Source organism: Parasteatoda tepidariorum, chromosome 7, assembly GCF_043381705.1.
Source record: "Parasteatoda tepidariorum isolate YZ-2023 chromosome 7, CAS_Ptep_4.0, whole genome shotgun sequence".
NCBI classification, from domain to species: domain Eukaryota; kingdom Metazoa; phylum Arthropoda; class Arachnida; order Araneae; family Theridiidae; genus Parasteatoda; species Parasteatoda tepidariorum.
Genome location: NC_092210.1, coordinates 89809961 through 89830576, shown reverse-complemented (window position 1 = coordinate 89830576; position 20616 = coordinate 89809961). Strand labels below are relative to the sequence as shown.

General features: G+C 33.0%; 1 protein-coding gene across 3 annotated transcripts in view; it reads right to left on the bottom strand.

Moving 5' to 3' along the window:
* The window catches only part of LOC122269156 (uncharacterized), a 112886-nt gene that overhangs the window by 10286 nt on the left and 81984 nt on the right, over positions 1 to 20616 (bottom strand). For 2 of the 3 annotated variants that reach the window (XR_011637122.1, XM_071182933.1), the window contains exons 2-6: positions 19715 to 19909; positions 16247 to 16504; positions 13586 to 13702; positions 7267 to 7427; positions 640 to 851 (exon numbers count right to left, since the gene is read on the bottom strand). Coding sequence is in view for 2 of the 3 variants with exons in the window: in XM_071182933.1 (XP_071039034.1) it covers positions 640 to 851; positions 7267 to 7427; positions 13586 to 13702; positions 16247 to 16504; positions 19715 to 19909 (943 nt within the window). In the remaining variant the exon portion in view is untranslated. The remainder of the gene's footprint in view (positions 1 to 639; positions 852 to 7266; positions 7428 to 13585; positions 13703 to 16246; positions 16505 to 19714; positions 19910 to 20616) is intronic. The other variant, XM_071182934.1, reaches the window with a different exon arrangement.

Genomic DNA, 20616 nt, shown 5'->3' with positions numbered 1-20616 from the left:
TTTTTATTACGAGTAAAGTTTAAATTTTAAAAAAGATATTAATATATATATATATATATATATTATTTTATAATTTTCTGTACTTTTTAATTACGTTTATATTACTTTTATAACACATTTTCTATTTTTTTACACGCTATAGCGGCGTGAATATCTTTGCCGGCGATAGTTCTGTTTTTGACAATCTTATAATGTTAAATCTTATAATGTTGTAATCTTATAATGTTATTGATTGTCAATTAAAATTATTAATTAACGAAAGAAAGCAAGCTAAATACTAGCTTGCAAAAAGGTATTAAATATGAGGTTAATATTTTGAATAGTTAAAAATATTAACAAAAAAGTGGTAAAGTATTTCAATTTAATACAATTTATTGAAAAATAACTACTTGAAAAAGTATTTGCATATAAATATTATTGCATCAGAATGCAATAAGTGTTATTATTGCAATTTAGAACTGCTGAAGAGTTCTAATCAATTTGTAAAGTCGTATAAAGTGAGAAAGATTCCTCTCCGTACATTTTAAATTAATCCCTATCGTAATTAATTTTTTAAGAATTATTTGATTAAGTTCTGGCTCGAATCGAATCGGCTGTTAAATTCATGTGATGTTCATCTAAATGTAGTCTACGAGTTACCTGTTTCTAGATTCGTGTGTCTTGAATTCTTGGGTTTTAGGCGAAGGTGGCGTTTCCCTTTTAGGTGACGTCTTCCTGCTGAGACTCGAAGATCGATGATCGTCCATATGCTGCCGATTTCGATGACAGATACGAGGAGTGGCTGGGATCGAGGACATATGCTGAGAATGACGATCTCTGCCCGATGAACGATTCAGACTACTCGATCGAACCTGTGAATCAAAACAAACTATAGATTAACTTTTATTCTCCAAACTATAGCAATGCATATGTGCTGAGAATGACGATCTCTGCCCAATGAACGATTCAGACTGCTTGATCGAACCTGTGAATCAAAACAAACTATAGAGTAACTTTTATTCCCCAAACTATAGCAATGCATACATGCTGAGAATGACGATCTCTGCCCGATGAACCAGTCAGACTGCTCAAACGAACCTGTGAATCAAAACAAACTATAGTGTAACTTTTATTCCCCAAACTATAGCAATGCATATGTGCTGAGAATGACGATCTCTGCCCGATGAACCATTCAGACTGCTTGATCGAACCTGCGAATCAAAACAAACTATAGAGTAACTTTTATACCCCAAACTGTCAATGCATATATGCTGAGAATGACGATCTCTGGCCGATGAACGATTCAGACTGCTTGTTTGAACCTGTGAATCAAAACAAACTATCAAGTAACTTTTATTCCCCCAACTATAGCAATGTATATATGCTGAGAATGACGATCTCTGGCCGATGGACCATTCAGACTGCTCGATCGAACCCGTGAATCAAAACAAACTATGGAGTAACTTTTTCCCCCAAACTATAGCAATGCTTTCTATTAACCAACTGTATAGCCGAAACGTTTGCCATAATCTTGTTCAATTTCAAATGAGACCACAGCGCCCAAGTCAAAAATTTTTTATTGATGAACCAACATAATCTTGATGGTAACCATCAATATTTCCCTTAGGAATCACCATATTTTTTTTATGGTAACCAACATAAGTACCCATCACTCCAATGTAGGAATTTCGGACTTGTTTATGATGATCCAACATAAGAATAGCAACTTATTTTGAAGGCCTGTTCATCAGGAATTTTCATCATAGGTTTTAGATCATGAACAACCATTATCCCAAAGTAGGAATAATTCAGACTGATTTATGATGGGACAACATTAAAAAAACTAAATTTTGATGGTATATTTCTGAGAACCATCAAGAATTTCCAGTATAGCATCATGAAAATGTGTAGTTGAAACCATCATTTATGAGGGTCTAACATAAGAATAATTGCTTGCTTTGTTCATGTTAAACCATCAGAAACTTCCATCATAGCATCTTAGAAATCAAATGTTGGAACAATCATGAACAACAATCATTGTAAGAATTCGCTGATTTACGATGGGCCAGCATTAAAAAAAACTCCAACTGTTTTGATGTCTAAAAACTAACAAGAATTCCCATCATGGAAATGTGTAGTTGGAACCATCACGGATTGTTGTTCCGTGAGTATCAAACTTCTCTTAATTGTTAAAACTATCATAATATTAAAGTCGCATCATGGAAGGGTGGAAGTTTGCTAGCATACCATGAATGTATAATGGAAAATGTTGGATGATGGTGACCATCAAATGATGTTGAACCATCATGAATCGCACTGAAACCAACCTAAATCATCGAAATGATTTGATGGAACCATCAAGAATTTTGACTTGGCTAATAGAAAATTATCACCCAGGAGCAACTAAAGCTCTTTTATGTTAAAGCACCGGTCGGTAGAAACTTCTTCCTGGTTGCGAAGATTTTTTTTTATCTAACTATTGTTAAACAGCTGACCCAATTTGGGGTTTATGACTACCAATGTTCAACTACGTAGTCTTGTAAATTTTGAGAAAATCCAGAAGACAAGGAAGCTTGTGGATTAGTACCCTCAGAGGTATGATCTGTTACGGGCACATGGAGGACTTAGTGAGTCGACAGATTTAACGTGAATTAGTCACTATTTACTACACGGGGAGTCTTCAGCCGGTGGGAATCGAAACCACGACCTCTTGGACATGGGCCCAATGCTCTACCAACCAGGCTATCCCGACCTTGGTTACGAAGATTGAGGTAAATAGAGACTGATGTACGTTAAATCTGTCGAGTCGCTAAGCCTACCATGTTCCCATAACAAATTAAAACCTCTGGGGCTACTGGTCCAGGAGTTTCCTTGTCTTCTGGATTGGTTCAAAATTACAAGGCTACGGATACATTGAAGAGCCGTGATGGCTCAGGGGATGGAGCGTTCGCTTTCCAATGAGGCGAACCGGATTCAAATCCCGGCGATGACTGTTCAAATACGCATCCGGCTTGCACCGACCACAGTACTGACGTGAAATATCTTTAGTGGCTGACGGATCATGGGTTAGAGTCCCCTTGCTCTTAGGCTAACCATGGGAGGTTCTCGTGGTCTTCCTCTCCACGAAGGCAAATTTCTCCCAATACTTAATCCAGGCGTTCCCTTGTCTTCTGGATTGGGTTCAAAATTACAAGGCTGCGTAATTGAACATTAGTAGTCGTAAACCCAAAAATTGGATCGGCTGTTCAACGTATGCTATAAAATGATAGATTGAAAGCAACAAAACAGTTAAAAGGCTTCAATCATCATGCGTTGTCCATTACTTTAACGCCCAGTGCGCAAAATAACCTTTGTTCTCATGATTGGATTTTCACTCTATCTTTATGTTTTGAGGGCACCAACTTAAACTATGTTAATTAGTTGGAACGATGTTTTAAGTTAGGAAAACAGACAAAAAAACGTACTTTCTTTGAATAAACACAAATTTCTTTTTCGACGGGAATTTTGAACCTCAAAATAAAAGGGGGTGGTGCAATCAGGGAAATATGGCCCTAATAGCGGTCGATATTAGAACTCTTTAATATCACTTTTTGCGTATTTTTCATATCTCGAAAAATAGAATAAAAATTCCTCTTTATTAATATTCGCTTACACGAAGACAACTTCTTGCAAAGAAGAGTTTTAAATGATTCATTATTTTTTATAATAGTCGAAAAAATTTATTGTAAGGCATAAAAATTTTTACACCCAAATTTACATTTAGTTTGGCACGCAGTTTTGTCTTTTAAGATTTTACTGTTTATTATAAATTCTAAAGAGTCGTGATTCAATTTAAGGTCATTTCTATTGTGGCGTAACTACCATAACGATCATTAAACATTAATTCACTAGTATATAAGTTTCAACATTCTCTACTGTTTTTCACAAGAGAATCCTCGTATTTTGCTGCTACTTAAACGATTTTCCATATTTACACTTATTTTCTCCCCTTTTTTTATTAAAAAAAGTAAAACCATAAAAGATTTTTTTTTAATTAGAAATTACGTTTTACTTTATTAGAAACTTTTAAGAAAAAATCTGAGTTTTTTTTCATTTTAATTTTTCGTTTTTCACTGAATTGCAGAAACTATCTATATCAGGGGTGGCGAAGCTTTATGCACCAACGTGCCATTTTTTCAAAAAATTGTTTAATGAGGTCATAGGCGTGCCGTCAAATAATTTTGACTTCTTGATTATTGGGAAAATAATAAAATTCTATCAACTCAAAACTCTTTATTTACTATGAAAAAAAAAACATTTTGCAATGTCTCAGTTATGCGTGTAATTCAACCTAAAGTAGCATTAGTGTGACTTCTGTTGTTGCAGATTAGAAGACAAATGACTTATATTAGGTTGTAAGATGCTAGTTTAAGCGAAACTGTTAATGTTTTTTTGCAAGTTATTTATTGTTAGCTTGTTTTTTTACAGTTATTGTTTTTTTTTTGGCAATAAATTGTTAATTTTTTTTGTTAATTGTTTATTTTTTTGTTTTGTTTTTGCGAATTTTAATTTAATTGCTAATATGCTTCATAGTGAACTTTGTGATGGCTGGCGTGCCCAGAATATTGTGTCGCGTGCCATTGGTTCGCCATCCCTGATCTATATTATATAAAACGCTAATACGTACGTATGTATCAATAAAACCGATGATATTNGAAAAATTCTGAGTTTTTTTTTTTCATTTTAATTTTTTTGTTTTTCACTGAATTGCAGAGACTATTAAAACTATTACTACTGCGAATTCATGTTGGTATTGTACAAATTGTTCCCAATAGAGAATCAACGCAGGGTGCGTCGCGGTTTTAAAAAGTGCTTAATTTTCAAAATGAGATTTTTCCTTTATCGTGTTGATTTTTGCTTCGAATTATGCAAAAAGACACAGTTATGTTCAACGTTTTCATAATTAGTTCAACCCCAATCTATTTCGGCGTATTGTCAGTCCGTAACGTTATGAAAACGCCATTCGTTTGACATGATTCAAAATTTCATGATTTTGAAAATTTCATGATTTCATGATTGTCCAAAACAATGGCTAAAGGTTTTTTTTTCTTTTGACATGACGGTTTAAACAAGATAAAACTGTCGATTGTCAAAAACTTTTCAACCCTGCCTAATTATGAAATTTTTTTAAAAGTACTTAAAAAAATTTTTTGAGTGCTTAAAAGGTGCTTATTTTTTGTTGAATAATTTGGCTACGCACCTCCTTAAATTGTTCTTTGGTTTGGTGGCAATATTGTCCTTACTTTTTATATTTTGGACCTCCAGTCCTGGAATTATCTTAAGATTTATAAAATCACAATTTGTGTTTTAAATAACGAATAAAATAAAAAAAGACGAAGTTTTGAATATGGTCACATCTGAAATAGTGAGTGTGGCTGACCTTTAACCAGAAGCAACGAGATGAGTTCTAGAAAAAAGAGGTCATCAGAACGCTTGTATTCAAATCAACCTCTCGGACTCTATGCCGCACCCTCCAGCAGAAAGTTTTATTTTCGGTCTGTTAGGACCACGATTTGCCCTTATTCACTTCTCTTCAAAATTGAAAGGATTCATTTATTTTTCTTTGCCTAAAGATAATTCTCCTCTTTTATGAACTTTTTTCCATATTGTTTCTTTAAAAAAATATCTTTTGTTAATCTGTAATTCACTGCAGCCTTTTTCCTGTTTTTTTTTCTTTCAAATAGTTAAAAGCTTCTTTCTTAATATTCTCTTCTTCCCGAAATTGCTTTTTCGCTATTTTAATATTTTTTTTAGTTTACAGGAAAGCGAGAAATGTAACGTTATTTGTGCGAATAGAATAATTTTTTTATTGCACCGACATTTTTCTTTTATTTCAAAACACTGTCAACATCGAAACATTCTGTTGTCCTTAACTCAACTGGACCAATTGTAAAAAGTCAAAACCCAAAATAGAACTTAAAATCAATGCAATGGAATACCTGGATGATACTAGGTGACGTAGTGTGGGTATCTCGATCCTGTTGAAACGTGGCATTTGTTTACGTTAGCAATTGTTCTTTCTATCCCATTTCGAGTAAGCCAAACCTGTCGAGTATCACTTCCCTTAAGTGACACAGAGATTTCAATTCCCTCACGATATATTTCCTACTTAACACATGTGGAACATAAACAAACAAATTGTGCATCGATTACACAAAACAAAAATATATCACAGCTGCAATAAAATGCTTGAACAAAAAATAAATATAAGTTAAGTAAAAGACGTAGAAGAGACAGAATTATTTTTTCAAATCATTCGATACGGCTCTCTATATATTAACGTTCTAGCTTATATGGCGAAACATAGCTCAACACGCCATTTTACTTATAAACTATCAGCTGGTACTGACGTCATAGGTCATATGTGTGGGTATCTGTGGTCTTCTTCTTGAAGTGCAGTACCCAATTCAAAATATGTCTGCCCAATCCTATAGTTTACCTATAGATAGAATTGCCGCTATAGAAACATAAAATAGCGCATTTCACAGATTTTACTAGTCGATCCTAGAATTTCTTAATTATTCACCCGTACTTCAACCTCGTGCAGTCACTGCTTTGGTATAGCATATTTTTTCATTCTTTAAGTAAAGATATAGTTTGCTATGAAAACATTAATCTGTATAAGCAACACCGGCATGAACGCGGACAGAGTATATCTTTCTAATGTTATATTTTAAGAAGTAAAGGTTTTTTTTTATTTTATTATAACCGTCGTTGAACAGCCGACCCAATTTTTTGGTTTTATGACTATTAATGTTCAACTTCGTAGCCTTGTCATTTTGAACCCAATCCAGAAGACAAGGGAACTCATGGATCAAGTATTGGGAGAAAGCCTTCGTGGAAGACTTTTTGATGGAACTAACCCGCAATTGCGTCACATGGAGAGGAGGGCCACGAAAACCTCCCACAGTTAGCCTAACGGCAAGGGGATTCTAACCCATAATCCGTCTACCACTGAGGATATTTCAAGTCAGCACTGTGGTCGGTGCAAGCCGGATGCGGAATTCGTATCGGCTCTCACTGGAAGGTTTACGCTCTATCCCCTGAGTCATCCGGGTTCGAATCCCATCGATGGTTGGTCGATACGAATCCGCATCTGTCTTACACCGACCACAGTGCTATCCTCAGTGGTAGACGGATCAAGGGTCCCTTTGCCGTCAGGCTAACTGTTGTCTTCTCCATGTCAAAGTCCTCCACGAAGGCAAAAAATTGGGTCGGTTGTTGAAGTTAAAATAAAAGTACACTTACTTTGATCTTGTCCAGAGTCTGAGTGGATCTGGAATTGTAAATAACGTAATCGGGATCTGACGTGTCCCTGGGAGGGAATTGGGTGGAAGAACATTTCATTCGATTCTTTTCTATTCGACCCCTCCGGAACCATTTACTGAACATGGACGGTGACTTTTCTTCTAGAAGAGAGGAAATGATCTTTATATGGCAACATTTTTGGCCTTAACTCCTTGCCCGAATACAGTTAGGGCAACAACTACCTGAAGTATTTTTGATGTTCGAAAAAAATTAACGTTTCGAATTTGTGAAGCCCGAGCTGGATTTATTTGGATACTTAATTCACTATTTTCCTAATAGATGGCATTAGTGGTCCTAGCTTTTCACCGATTACGACTTCAGTCGAGGGAGGGAAATGTGGGTGGAGGTTTTGGGATATACCATACTGTAAAAGATTTGTAAAATTTATGTATTGAAAATCATATTGTTGTGTTTTTATATTATATTATGCTAGTTATATTACATATAGCTTCAAAATTTCTTTTAATTTGCTCTAATTAAATAAGATGTGTATGTAATCCATTACTTTCTTATGTGTTAGTGAAAATTATAAATACAGTAGTTATTGCATTTAAAATTTTATTTTTGTAATAAAAAATATTTTCTAACTTTTATAATAAAGAACAAAATTAAACAGTAAATTTTCTTCTTCCATTTTTGGTCTATTTTTCTGAAATATATGTCACTATTAAAAGGATAAATTTAGTCCCGCAGTGAACTGATCGTAAAGACTCGGTTCCCAGTAGAACACCGAAGTCAAGCATCACTGGTTGCGGTTAGTAAGCGGGTGGGGGGTGACCACTTGGATAAGCCTGTGTAGGGATCTAGGGTGCGCGGTATCAGTCCTTGTTAAATTGTTCTACCGTAAAGTGCTCGACTTCGCGTGCAGGTCGCCTGGCTGTCAAAGCGGAGGATCAAAGTTGCAATGTCTTTCGATCATCCTCATGGATGTTTCTCAGACCGTCGCCAATAGCCCATTGTGCAGCTCTAGTGAGACGTAAATAAAGTACCTACCTACTTAAATGTAATTTGATTTTTTCAGGTCTTTTTTCTCCTTGAAAAAGACCTGAAAAAGACTTGATTAAATTGTCAGGTCTTTCTTCTCCTAATGAATTGGCCATAAACTTGCACTGATAAATAAGATAATTTATAAATTTTGTTTTTATAACTAAAAAATTAAGGGAGGAGAAATAATTAATTGAACGTACGCATAACACGACAAAGTGTTGGTCTCTCTTTTTGCGACCCTCGCGAATTCTTTACTGTTACCCACATTTATATAAACCAGTGATTCTCAACCACTGTGCCGCGGCACTTTTGTGCGCCGCCTAATTCTTAAAATGTGCCGCCAAATATTAGAAATGAGGCAATAAAAATTATAATACTTTTTTTTATTACGAGTTAAGTTTAAATTAAAGAAAAGTGTATATATATGTATAATATTTATATATACAGGGTTATTCATAATTCCCTCCGGGCNGTCTTTTTTCTCCTTGAAAATTTTACCTATGGTAAAGAATTGGCCATAAACTTGCACTGATAAATAAGATAATTTTTAAATTTTGTTTTTATAACTAAAAAATTAAGGGAGGAGAAATGATTAATTGAACGTACGCATAACACGACAAAGTGTTGGTCTCTCTTTTTGCGACCCTCGCGAATTCTTTACTGTTACCCACATTTATATAAACCAGTGATTCTCAACCACTGTGCCGCGGCACTTTTGTGCGCCGCCAAATTCTTAAAATGTGCCGCCAAATATTAGAAATGAGGCAATAAAAATTATAATACTTTTTTTTATTACGAGTTAAGTTTAAATTAAAGAAAAGTGTATATATATATATATATATAATATTATATATACAGGGTTTTTCATAATTCCTTCCGGGCAGGAACTGGACTATCGCATTGATGTATGCCGTGTGACCAAGGGTTCACACATAGAACACATGTAATGTATGTAAGTAAAACTTGAATAGTTTCGGAATAATTTCATATGCTTCTTTTTTTTTCATATTCGTCTTCTTTTTTTTTTACTATAACGATTCGAAACCCCGGAGGGAATTATGAATAACCCTGTAAATATATACATTTTATAATTTTTCCACGCTTTAACCGCGTGAACATCTTTGTCAGGGACTGTCTTGTCTCTGACAATCTTAAAATAAGAAGGAAGTGTTTAAATTGTCTTTGACAATTTTAAAAAATGTTGAAATAAGTAGGAAATTTAATGACTATTAAAATCATTAATCAGCAAAGGAAATCAAGCTAAATATTAACTTTCAAATGGAAATAAAAGCTAATCATTAAAGTAAGCTATGCAATTAATATTTATAAAAACATATTAACAAAGGATAACTAACAGAAAAATAAACTAGCAATTAATAATCACCAAAAATACTAGTTAACAAGAAATCACAAAAAAATAACAGTCAATAGCTATAGAAAACAAGCTAACAATTATTAACTAGCAAAAAAAATGAATAACTGTTCTAACTAGTAAAAAATTAGTCGAAAGAAATAATTAATCCCTTAATAAACGTGCTTTTGCAGTACACATTATTTCATTTCACATTCAAAATTATTATCACTAACTATTTAACACAGTGTATTATGGGTAAGTAAACAACTTTTAAACTAATTTTTTTCATTGTGTGCCGTCAAATTTCGAAATCGTTAAAAGTGTGCCGCCCCCCAAAAAAAGATATAAACAATGCCCTTCATTGCTTTCTTTTTCTTGTACTAGAGGGCTAAGCCCCCTGTTCGCTGTCGCTCGCCAATCTCCTTCACAATAATTGTTTGCTTCTCCGTAGAAAAATGCTTGTGTTTACAAAAGTTGAAATTATTCACTTAACGTGATACACGCACTAAAAAGAGTTCTGTTTAATCCTCACTCAATTGATCTTGTAGTATACACTTAAATTTATATATTATTACTGGGGGGGTTAAGTCCCCGGTTCGCTGCCGCTCATCAATCCCGATGATTGCTTCGAAATAATAGTTGTTTCTCGGAGAAAAAATACAGTTTTTCTACTTTTAAAATTATTCACTTAACATGTATGTACTAAACGGAATTTTGTTTGCTTACGCTTGTGCCTCCATTTCTCACGTCCAAATATTATTATCTATGAATATTATAAATAATATTTAGATCGATTAGTGAACAGAAGTAATTTTTCTAAGTAATCCTTTTTTTAAAAAAGAATAACATTCATGTTATTACAATATATATTGTTCAAACAAATTTGATGAGTTCACAACTATAATTTAAAATTTTCACCTACCAAAACGGGCGGATATCTTAAACACTACTTTCACTTTGCATCTAATTGTGCATGAGGCTGATCGTTACGTTCTAAATAATTTAACAGATTTCTTTAACTGTAATTCATAATGGTATATTAATGTTATTTGCACAAAAATAATAATTTAAAATGGTTAATAAGATTTAGCCACATGATTTTATCTTGAAATGCAGAGCTGAATTATAGGGGAGAGTCGGGTAGGGACAGTCGGTACTATATTATAGGGGAGAGTCGGGTAGCCCCGCCCAGCGGGTACCCCCGCCCACAGTCAATTTCATTTGTATAGAATATTTTTTAAAGCAATGGGCCATCGGACATTAATTGTTGTATTAAAAAAAAGATTATTTTCAAAGTTTCAAGTATTTATGCAGCTGTTAGCATGGTAAACAATATGTTTTGAAAATATGTTGAATACAGTAGTCATGAAATTAAGAAAAATTGGTTGAATNTATATTTTAATAGTAATAAAAAAAATACTCTTAGTTTTAAACTCTTGAATTAAAAGCGTATAATAATAGCAGTACATGAAAATAACTTTAAATTCAACCTTTAACGTTAAAAACAATACCGTTATGGCTTTTATTAGTTTTATGTTGATGACGACCAAAATAATAAAGAAATGAAGGAGGGAAAACTGGATCCTACCACGTGATTTCCCGGGCAATAAAACGAAGAGAACTGATAGTGGAAGTAAACATAAGGGTTGCTGTTTGATCGCCAACGTTTGCCACTTCAACTGTGTCTTCGCTGAATGGGCGATTTCGTTTGAATCGACAGAGCCTTCGCTTTTATAGGAAAACGATATTCGGTTTTTGATACCTTAAAATTAGATAAGAAAGCGTGAAATTAAAATATTTACATGGAAATACGTTTCTAATTTTTTCAGTAAACACATTATTTTATTTTGAAAGTAGTTTTAATGTATTTTTTTTAAAGTTTAAATTAAATTAGTTTTAATATATTTTGCATAAATTTCTATGTAAAACATAACTTTTATAATTCCATCGTAAAATCGTATAGAGTTGAAAGAATATGTTAAAAAAATACTCTTTATTTTCATAATTACAATTTTTTTTAAAATTTATTAAAAGTTAAGTGATATTTAAAAAAAATTTTATGTTTCACCGATGGATTTAAAAATATATTTGAAGGAACTGCATTTATTTGTATTTTTAAACTGTTATCTTTATTTTTCTAAGGGAAGTATGTTTGAAGTCTAAATTTTTTTAACAGGGAATAAAATATCGTTCCCTTAAGGTTTGGCAAATTAGAATCATCGTCTACAGCTTTGAGAACTTTGTTTATTGTCGGAATTTCGTTAAGGCGGAAAAAATCATGAACTTTTCTTCTTACAGCATTTTTGTCGAAATCGTCAATATGTCATCCAAAAAAATTTTACGAGATTTAGTTCTCTTCGGTGAATGTAATATACTATCCCTTTTATATTCTTTAATAATTCTGAAAACAGAAGCTGTGCTAACTCCCGAAGCAGAAACCGCATGGTCAGCCACATCAATGATTGGAACATCTGGTTTTGAATGCACTTCTGTTTTATAAATTTTCAATATTATTTCCTTCTCGGCTTTACTTATGTAAGATTTCTTCTGTTGTTTTTTAGGAGGACTTAAATTCATAACTTTATTTTCTATATTGCTCATGAAACACCTGCAAAAAGACACCACGGCGAAACAAACAACCCTCTAAGAAATAAGAGTGTTTGCTTGACTGATAGGCGCTATTTGTCATTAAATCAGAGCCAAGCAGACAACGGTATTGCGCCAAATAGCACGCTGCTTTGTTTACTTTCACTCTCAGTTCTCGTTGAACAGACTATAAGTTAGAACAGTTAGTTCAGGATTTGCCACGCTAATTCCTGAAATGAAATTAGTTTTTAAATAAACCAACACATAGCACAGAAATAACATTAATAGGAATTCCAATCAGGCTTAACAGAACAGAAGAGGGGGGAAATTATATATTATGAAATCCTTTTATACACGGTAAAATCTGCAGTGTAATACCTATTCGAATCTGGTGCTGAAATTGTGTACTGTTTCAAGTTAGTACATAATCGAGCGCTTATAAGTGTGTTTTTAAATTTTTACATTAAAAATTGAGGAAGATTACACCAAGCTCCCGCAGTGGACTGATCCTCAAGACACGGTACCCAATAGAACACTGAAGTCAAGCATCACTGGCTGCAGTCAGTGTGCGAATGGGTGACCGCTTTGATCAGTCAGCAAAGGGACATAGGTCCTCGTTAAACTGTTTTACTGTGAAGTGCTCGACTTCGCACGCGGGTTGTCGGGCTACCAAAGCAGAGGAGCCATCCCCTCTGCAAAGGATCAAAATTGCGATGACATGTCTTCGGATCATCTTCAGGGATGTTTCCCAGACCGTCGCCAATAGCCCATTGTGCAGCTTTACTGCGACGAAGATAAAGTACCCACCAACCTACCTGATTTTGTAAGGTGTAAATGGGGTTGAAATTCAGGTTTATTAATGAGGTTATTTTGGGGGCAAAGCATAACCTCATTTTCTACATCAGGTATATTTTTTACATCTATCAACTTCGAAACAACCTCAAAAGCACCTTATATTTTTGTAAGGTTTTGGGCTGTTCTCACATCCTAAAATGGAAGTGTAAAGGTAGCTGGTTTGAATCTCACAATCTTTTATTATTATTACTATTATGCGTGCATTTGCAGGCTCAAGGCTTATTCTGCTTTATAANCCGCACTTAAGGAGCCAAAGAGCCACATGCGGCTCTGGAGCCGCACTTTGCCGACCACTGGCTTAACCCATCAGAAAATTCCATTTCGTTTTTCGTTCATCCTTATTTAATGAATGAACTAATGTTTGAACTTGAGAGTGGATGAATTAAAAAGTATTTTATGAACGATTCGAACAAGATAATAGTTGAGAGTGTGAACTAATAGGAGGAATTGAAAAAATAAATAAAAAAGAGGTTATACTTTTGATGGCTTCGTTGCTGTTCCTGAAGTCTTGGTGTGTGTTGGACTTGAAAGAGTTACTCCGAGAAAGTCTCTCACCTCTCAGCAATTTCAGAGAGTGACACCTTTTCAGTTTTCCTGAAACATCATCCTTCTTAATAATATTTCTCAATGTTAATAATAATATTTTCTAAAATCCAACAGATGGCGCTCCGCGCAGTAATGATTGTATTCAGTTACCTCTATGATAGGTGTTTCCAACTTACATGAGGCCGGGGGGCCACAATTAAAAACAGAAATGAAATGGCGGGCCTCAACTTGATCAAAATTTTATGTAGGACTCTTTTATGTTTAAAGGAACATTAAATAATACTGTCAGATTTTTACCAAGTTGTACAAAACAAAAGTATTGAATTACAAATTAAAATAAGAAGTAGGTTCTTAAAAATATTTAATTGCATATTAAAAAAGTCGGGCTACAATAACTTTAATGTGCAACATATATCTAATTGTTAAGATATAAAACTTTAAAAAGGTTGGTATTAAAACTTACATAACAGCACACAGAATGTTCAATGACAAAATTGAGGTTTGTCTGCTGCAACCACCAGAGAATAGATATTTACATTTAAAATTTACAAATGTGTGTTTCTATTGCCGTCCAAAATGAGTGGTTTCAAAAAGTTAAATCGGAGAATTTCTTCGAGAAAATTTCTGATACACGCATGCTAAATTATATTCACAAAATATAGATTTTTTGCGAAAATTGTCCGCAAAAAAAAAATGACAACTAATATATTTTAGTTCGCGGGCCACAAAAAAAGGCTTCGCGGGCCGCCATTAAATGTTAAAGGTTTTTGTAATCCTTTAAATAACCGAGATCATCCAATTGTTTTATTTAAATGAAGCATTTCTGCAGAAATATTATTGTCCCTGCAGCAAAACTTTTTCGAGCGACAAAACTCTCTTTACACTCATATATTTGTGCAAGAGACTTTTCATAATAACAAACGTATCTCATTTAAAATAACAGAAGCACTGTGTTTACATTTTTTTAATTGAATTTTTTATTGTAATACTATGGGTGATATGCTCGCACACACACTAATTATTTCCTTCGCATTTTGCAAATAATCATCACAATTAAAAAAATAATTAAAAATCTTGAAATCCGTAGCAGCAATTGCCAAAGAAGAAAAAAAAAGATCGATGACGAAATCACGCGAATTGGACTCCTCAAATGTGTGTTTCGTTTCGAGATTAGGTTGTTGTCATCAATAATATCGTATAAAAAATTTAAAAAACTATAGAGAAATCAATCGCAGTAAATGCCAAAAAATTCGGAATTATTGCCTTAAAAAGTAAATACTCAAATGAACAATTCGAATTTTCCATATTGTTTGAAATATATCGAGATATTTAAAATCCTCACGTTGACTGCCGAAAATACAATAGAAACATTACATCGATTTACGATACTGTCGGTGTAAATTGAGCACATCAAAAAGTGATTATCTAAACGCATGATTCAAATATTAAGTGTTAATTTCTGTAGAGAAGATTTTTTTTTTAATTTTTAACTTTAAAAAAAAATCAGAACTCTGTAACGTTCTAGGACAATGTCTGTGCCACAAGGATTATAGTTAGAAACCTCAACCATCGTTTCATAAAAATAACCTACTGAAAACAATCCGTCACTTTACAGAGAGGTATAAAACTTTTTTTAACTAAAATGAACGGCAGTGTCGCCAGATTGGGGGTTTTACCCCTAAATTTAGGGGGATTTTTTAAAATCTTCAGTGGGTATTTTAGGGGAATTTGTTTTAGGGTTATTTGTGAATTTTACTAGTTTCATTTTGGTCACGTTCTAATATCAAATTTTGTAACTGAATATGTGAGATGGTAATATGAAAATCAATATGTTAAACCAAAACAAAAAGATTTAATTTTATTACTTAACCCCTTTGCTAAATGCAGCAAGTTATTATTTAGCTCGATTAACCTGTACGTTTGGTGAATTTGAATTAAAATTATTTAAAATAATGCGCATGGTTATTAAGTATTCTGTTTTCAAATGCAGCTGTGGAGAGATGTTTCTCCACACTAAATATTATTAGAGACAAATTGAGAAATGTCTATAACTACAGCTGATGCTCGCGTTCCATATGAACTTTCTAATGGTTTTCAAAATTTTTTACCTACCTCTTCTATGTTAAAAATGTTTAGCAGCTAAAACATATACTAATCAGAAAGTATTGACGAAAATATGTTGGATATTTTATCACAAATTTAAGCATAATGTTCGAATTAAAAAGACTATATCGTTGATAATAAAATATTTATGAAAAAATGTGCGAGTCAAAAAGTGTTGGAAAAAATATCTTAAATATTTTAGTAAAAATTAAAGATAATGGAACGATTGAAATGTAAAAAAAGATTAATTTGTTGATAATAAAATATTAAAAAGTATTAAAGCAACGTTTTCAATACATTATTTAACTTTTGTACTTTTTTTCAATACNGAGGAAAGAAAAATTTTGGAATTTTTTTTTTCCTTCTTTTTTTTTTCTTTTTTTTTTCTTGTTATTTTTAGGGTATTTTACAACGCCATCTGGGGGTGAACGGTCATCGACACCTGGTAACACTGATAAACGGTGACAATTAAAAAAAAAGAATGTATACCATGTTTTCTGGGTTCGAGAATCCTCTCGGCCGATGACCAGGCAGTGAGAATCTCTTGTTGCTGTGTCTGGGTGCAGGTTGTCCGGCCATCATCTACAGTATATGCAGTGCCATGTAACCGGACAATGGCTTCTTCGTTGGTCAACAACATTTGTCTCTCCAAAGGAGGGGACATGGCCAGGAGTCTGAAGGTATCAGGAGTAACTACAGCATAACCGCTGCCCGTGTGGAATAATTTACGTTCCTTAATTAAAGTACCTGCAAAAAAAAAAATTTTTTTTGTTAGATGAGTTTGTAAGATGACAAAAAATAAAAGAAATAATTGAAATACTCTGTGGCTAATATTTTATGTTATATATGTAACCGTTGTCGGACAGCTGACCCAATTTTTTGGGCTTACGACTACTAATAGTCAACTCCGTAACCTTGTAATTTTAAACCCAATCCAGAAGACAAGGAAACTCCTGGATCGAATAATGGGGGGAATTTGCCTTCGTGGAGAACTTTTTGATGGAACTAACCCACATTTGAGTTACATGGAGAAGAAAACTACGAAAATTTCCCAAGGTTAGCCCGACTGTTAAAGGACTCTGACCCGTGATCCGTCTACCACTGAAGATATTTTATGTCAGTACTGTGGTCGGTGCGAGTTGGGTGTGGAATTCGTATCGATCGACCATGGCAGGGGTTCGCACCCGGTTCACCTCATTGGAAAGTGAATGCTCGATCCCAGGAATTAAATATCGAATCAAAAATCTAAAAATTCAAGTATGAGATATTTTTCTAAATATCTGGGTTATTTTTCTGGGTTAGGTAAAGTGGGTCCAATCAGAAAAAAATCCTCTTGGGTTTTTCATAAACTGGATTTTTTTCCCTCTGAAAATTAACTGCGCTAGATCAATGGATTTTACTTCAAAAGTAAAATTACTGTCACTAAACAAAAAATTCAAGATAAATTTTATTTAGATTTAATTACTATATAATTAATCTAAATTGAAATGTTTTGATTTAGGATGGATTAGGACGGCTCTTATGATGAGCACATTGTTCATGTTTGAGGTTTCTAAAACGAATATTTTATAATTTAAATAAAATTATTATTTTGTTCTTAACTTTTGATAAATTTTGCCTATCTTAACAGTTTGTAGGGGTTTAAAATATAATTAATATCATTCTACATGAAGAAAAAAGTTTTGGAGTAAAAAAAAAAAAATTTAAAAAAAACATCGAAAAGTTTATTCGAACTATAAATCATTCATTTAATCATTTTTTAAACGTATTTACTTTATATCTTTTCCTAATACTATCGTGACTCGATTTCTATTATTAATCTATATTAAATGCTTTAAACCAGAAGTGAATTTCTTTTATTTTAAAGTAATCCTGTATTATTACATAACATTTTAGGAAAGACATATTAAAATCGACATGTAACTTAATTACTGTTTAATAATTGCAAAATCATTAAGTAATATTTCCTTTCATAAGCTTTATACAAAATAGTTTTTAGTCAAAATTAGCAATTAAAATAATAAATAAAATCAGTTATTAGAAATTAACTTTACACAACATTACTAAACAATCTGTTTGGCGAAAAATAATTTTATTAAATTTATAGTAATTAATTAATTTAATAGTAACCAAATTTAATTTCACAGTAAACAAAGGTGGAGTAGGAATTTAAAAACCAAAATTGTAAATAAAGTTGTAGTAAATTAAGTTGTAAATCGAGCAATTTGAATTTTATTCCAATAGACTCAGCTACTAAATATGTGTTAATGCTGTAAAAAAATTTAGTATCTTTTAATTCAATAATTTAAAATTTTTATGCTACGATCTGTGGTTAAGAAATAGAAATAATAATGAAATAAACTAAAACTCTTAAACTAAAAAATGCTTACAATTAAACAAAACAAGTAATAAATAGTTACCAACTATTTAACTTAAGCAATCTTATTGAGAACTGAGGGGAAAAAATGTAAATGTTTCTGATTAATTTCCGGGTTTTCGATTTAAAAAAAAAAATAATAATAACAAGGTGGGCTATGTATTTTCAAACCCTGCTCCCTTTCTTGGATTGAAACGGAGGGTAACTTAAAAATTTTAAACGAACCCCTGTTTTTTTATTGCAAATTAGGATTTTTCCAAAAAAAAAGTACTTTAATTTTAAATATGGGTTCTTGCATTTCGATTCGTGGATAACGCTACCACTGCAGAATAAATATTAACATATAACATAACATATTAACTTAAATATGTAATCAGCTGACAAGATGCCTATTAGATTGGTAAAAACTAAACCTAAATTTATTTTTTGATTATTATTTTACTTTTTAGTACACCTCTAGTATTTTACCATTTATCAATTAACTCTTTTCTAAAACAACAAATTATAATGTATTTTACCAATTTTAAATTCAATATCCAAATTGAAATTTCAAATCTGATTTTTTTTTCACCAAAAAATAAATCGATGGATAGTTATTGTTCATTTTATTTTCACCGGAAAAGTTCAGTCGAGAATCAAGTCACAAATTAATGGTACAAATTTGGCGAAGGAACACATGGCTACAATGACTTGCATTGGGCCGAGATAGCCAGGTTGGCAGGGCGCTGGTCTCATGTTTGTGAGAATGGGAGTCCAGGCCGCCGAAAGCTCACCTTGCAGTAAATGGTGACTGGGCCCATGTTACATGACTGTATGAATGGGCCCACCCTATAAAACTGGTGTGACGTATGGCTGTGGAAGAAGTCAAATTCTTGGCCACAGATGGCGCCACTAGAAAACAAGAACTATCACACACCTCTGACTTAATGGCCGACGACAACAAGAGCAACGGGACTTGCATCAACTCGTTTTTTTTCTTTATTTCTTATTCTATTTACTTTTTTTAAACTTAATTTTAAAGGTTTGATTAGATATGTACTTACGTGGCTATACTCTTGGTTATTTTGTGTTAAATCCGTCGTTGAACAGCCGACCCAATTTTTGGGTTTACGACTACTAATATTTAACTCAGTAGCCTTGTAATTTTGAACCCAATTCAGAAGACAAGGAAACTCCTGGATCAAGTAAATTTGCCTTCGTGGAGGACTTTTGGATGGAACTAACTCGCATTTGCGTAACATGGAGAACGAGACCATGAGAACCTCCTACTGTTAGCCAGGCGGCAAGGGAACTCTAAGCCATCATCCTCTTACTAGAGAGAATATTTCACGTCAGCATTGTGGATGCGGAATTCGTATAGACCAGCCACCGCCGGTATTCAAACCCGGTTAACCTCATTGAAATCTGAACGCCCTATCAGCCATTGCAGCTCACTAAATGAGAACTCATTTTTACTAAAGACTCAGACAAATCTGATTTGGAGAATTAATCACAGAAGTTTTGATTCTTTGTGGATAACTTGTTATATTTAGTGGTTTTGAATTTAAAATCAGTTCTCTAAAATAATGAAAGAGATTCACCTAATGTTTTGCAGAGGATATTCTCACTGGGTAAGATGAGTTCGGGAAATGCACTCTTCAGTTTTTTGGAGATGACTGGTATGGAGGCGACAAATCCTTCAGATGTCAGATCATATACAGCCTTGCATAGGGCCTCGGGCAGGGGGGCAAACTGTGTCTGAGACACTAAGCTCATGCTCACCACGTCCAGGTCACCTGCAAAGAAACATCCATTTTTATAATTCATACGCTCAGTTCAGAACCGGATTCATTAGCATTATATAAAGTGGTAAAGTAGTTTGTAGTCACAACATTAAAAAAATTAGTTGTAGTTAACTACATTTGTAACAAAGTAGTTGTAGATCTAGTAAACTACAAAAATAATGTAGTTTTTCTGCTCACTGCATAAAATCATACATTTAAAAATCTATAAATCTAAGAAAATCTAGTAAACTACAAAAATAATGTAGTTGTAGTAAACTACAAAAATAATGTAGTTGTAGTAAACTACAAAAATAATGTAGTTTTCCTGATCACTGCATAAAATCATAAATTTAAAAATCTATAATAATATCAACGAAGTATATAATTACAGTTACAGTAAACTACAAAAATAACGTAGTTTTTCTGATCGCTGTATAAAATAACACACTTAAAAATCTATAATAATATTATCGAAGTATGTAATTATAGTTGTAGTAAACCACAAAAATAATGTAGTTTTCCTGATCACTGCATAAAATCATGAATTTAAAAATCTATAATAATATCAACGAAGTATATAATTATAGTTATAGTAAACTACAAAAATAACGTAGTTTTTCTGATCGCTGCATAAAATAACACACTTAAAAATCTATAATAATATTATCGAAGTATGTAATTATAGTTGTAGTAAACCACAAAAATAATGTAGTTTTCCT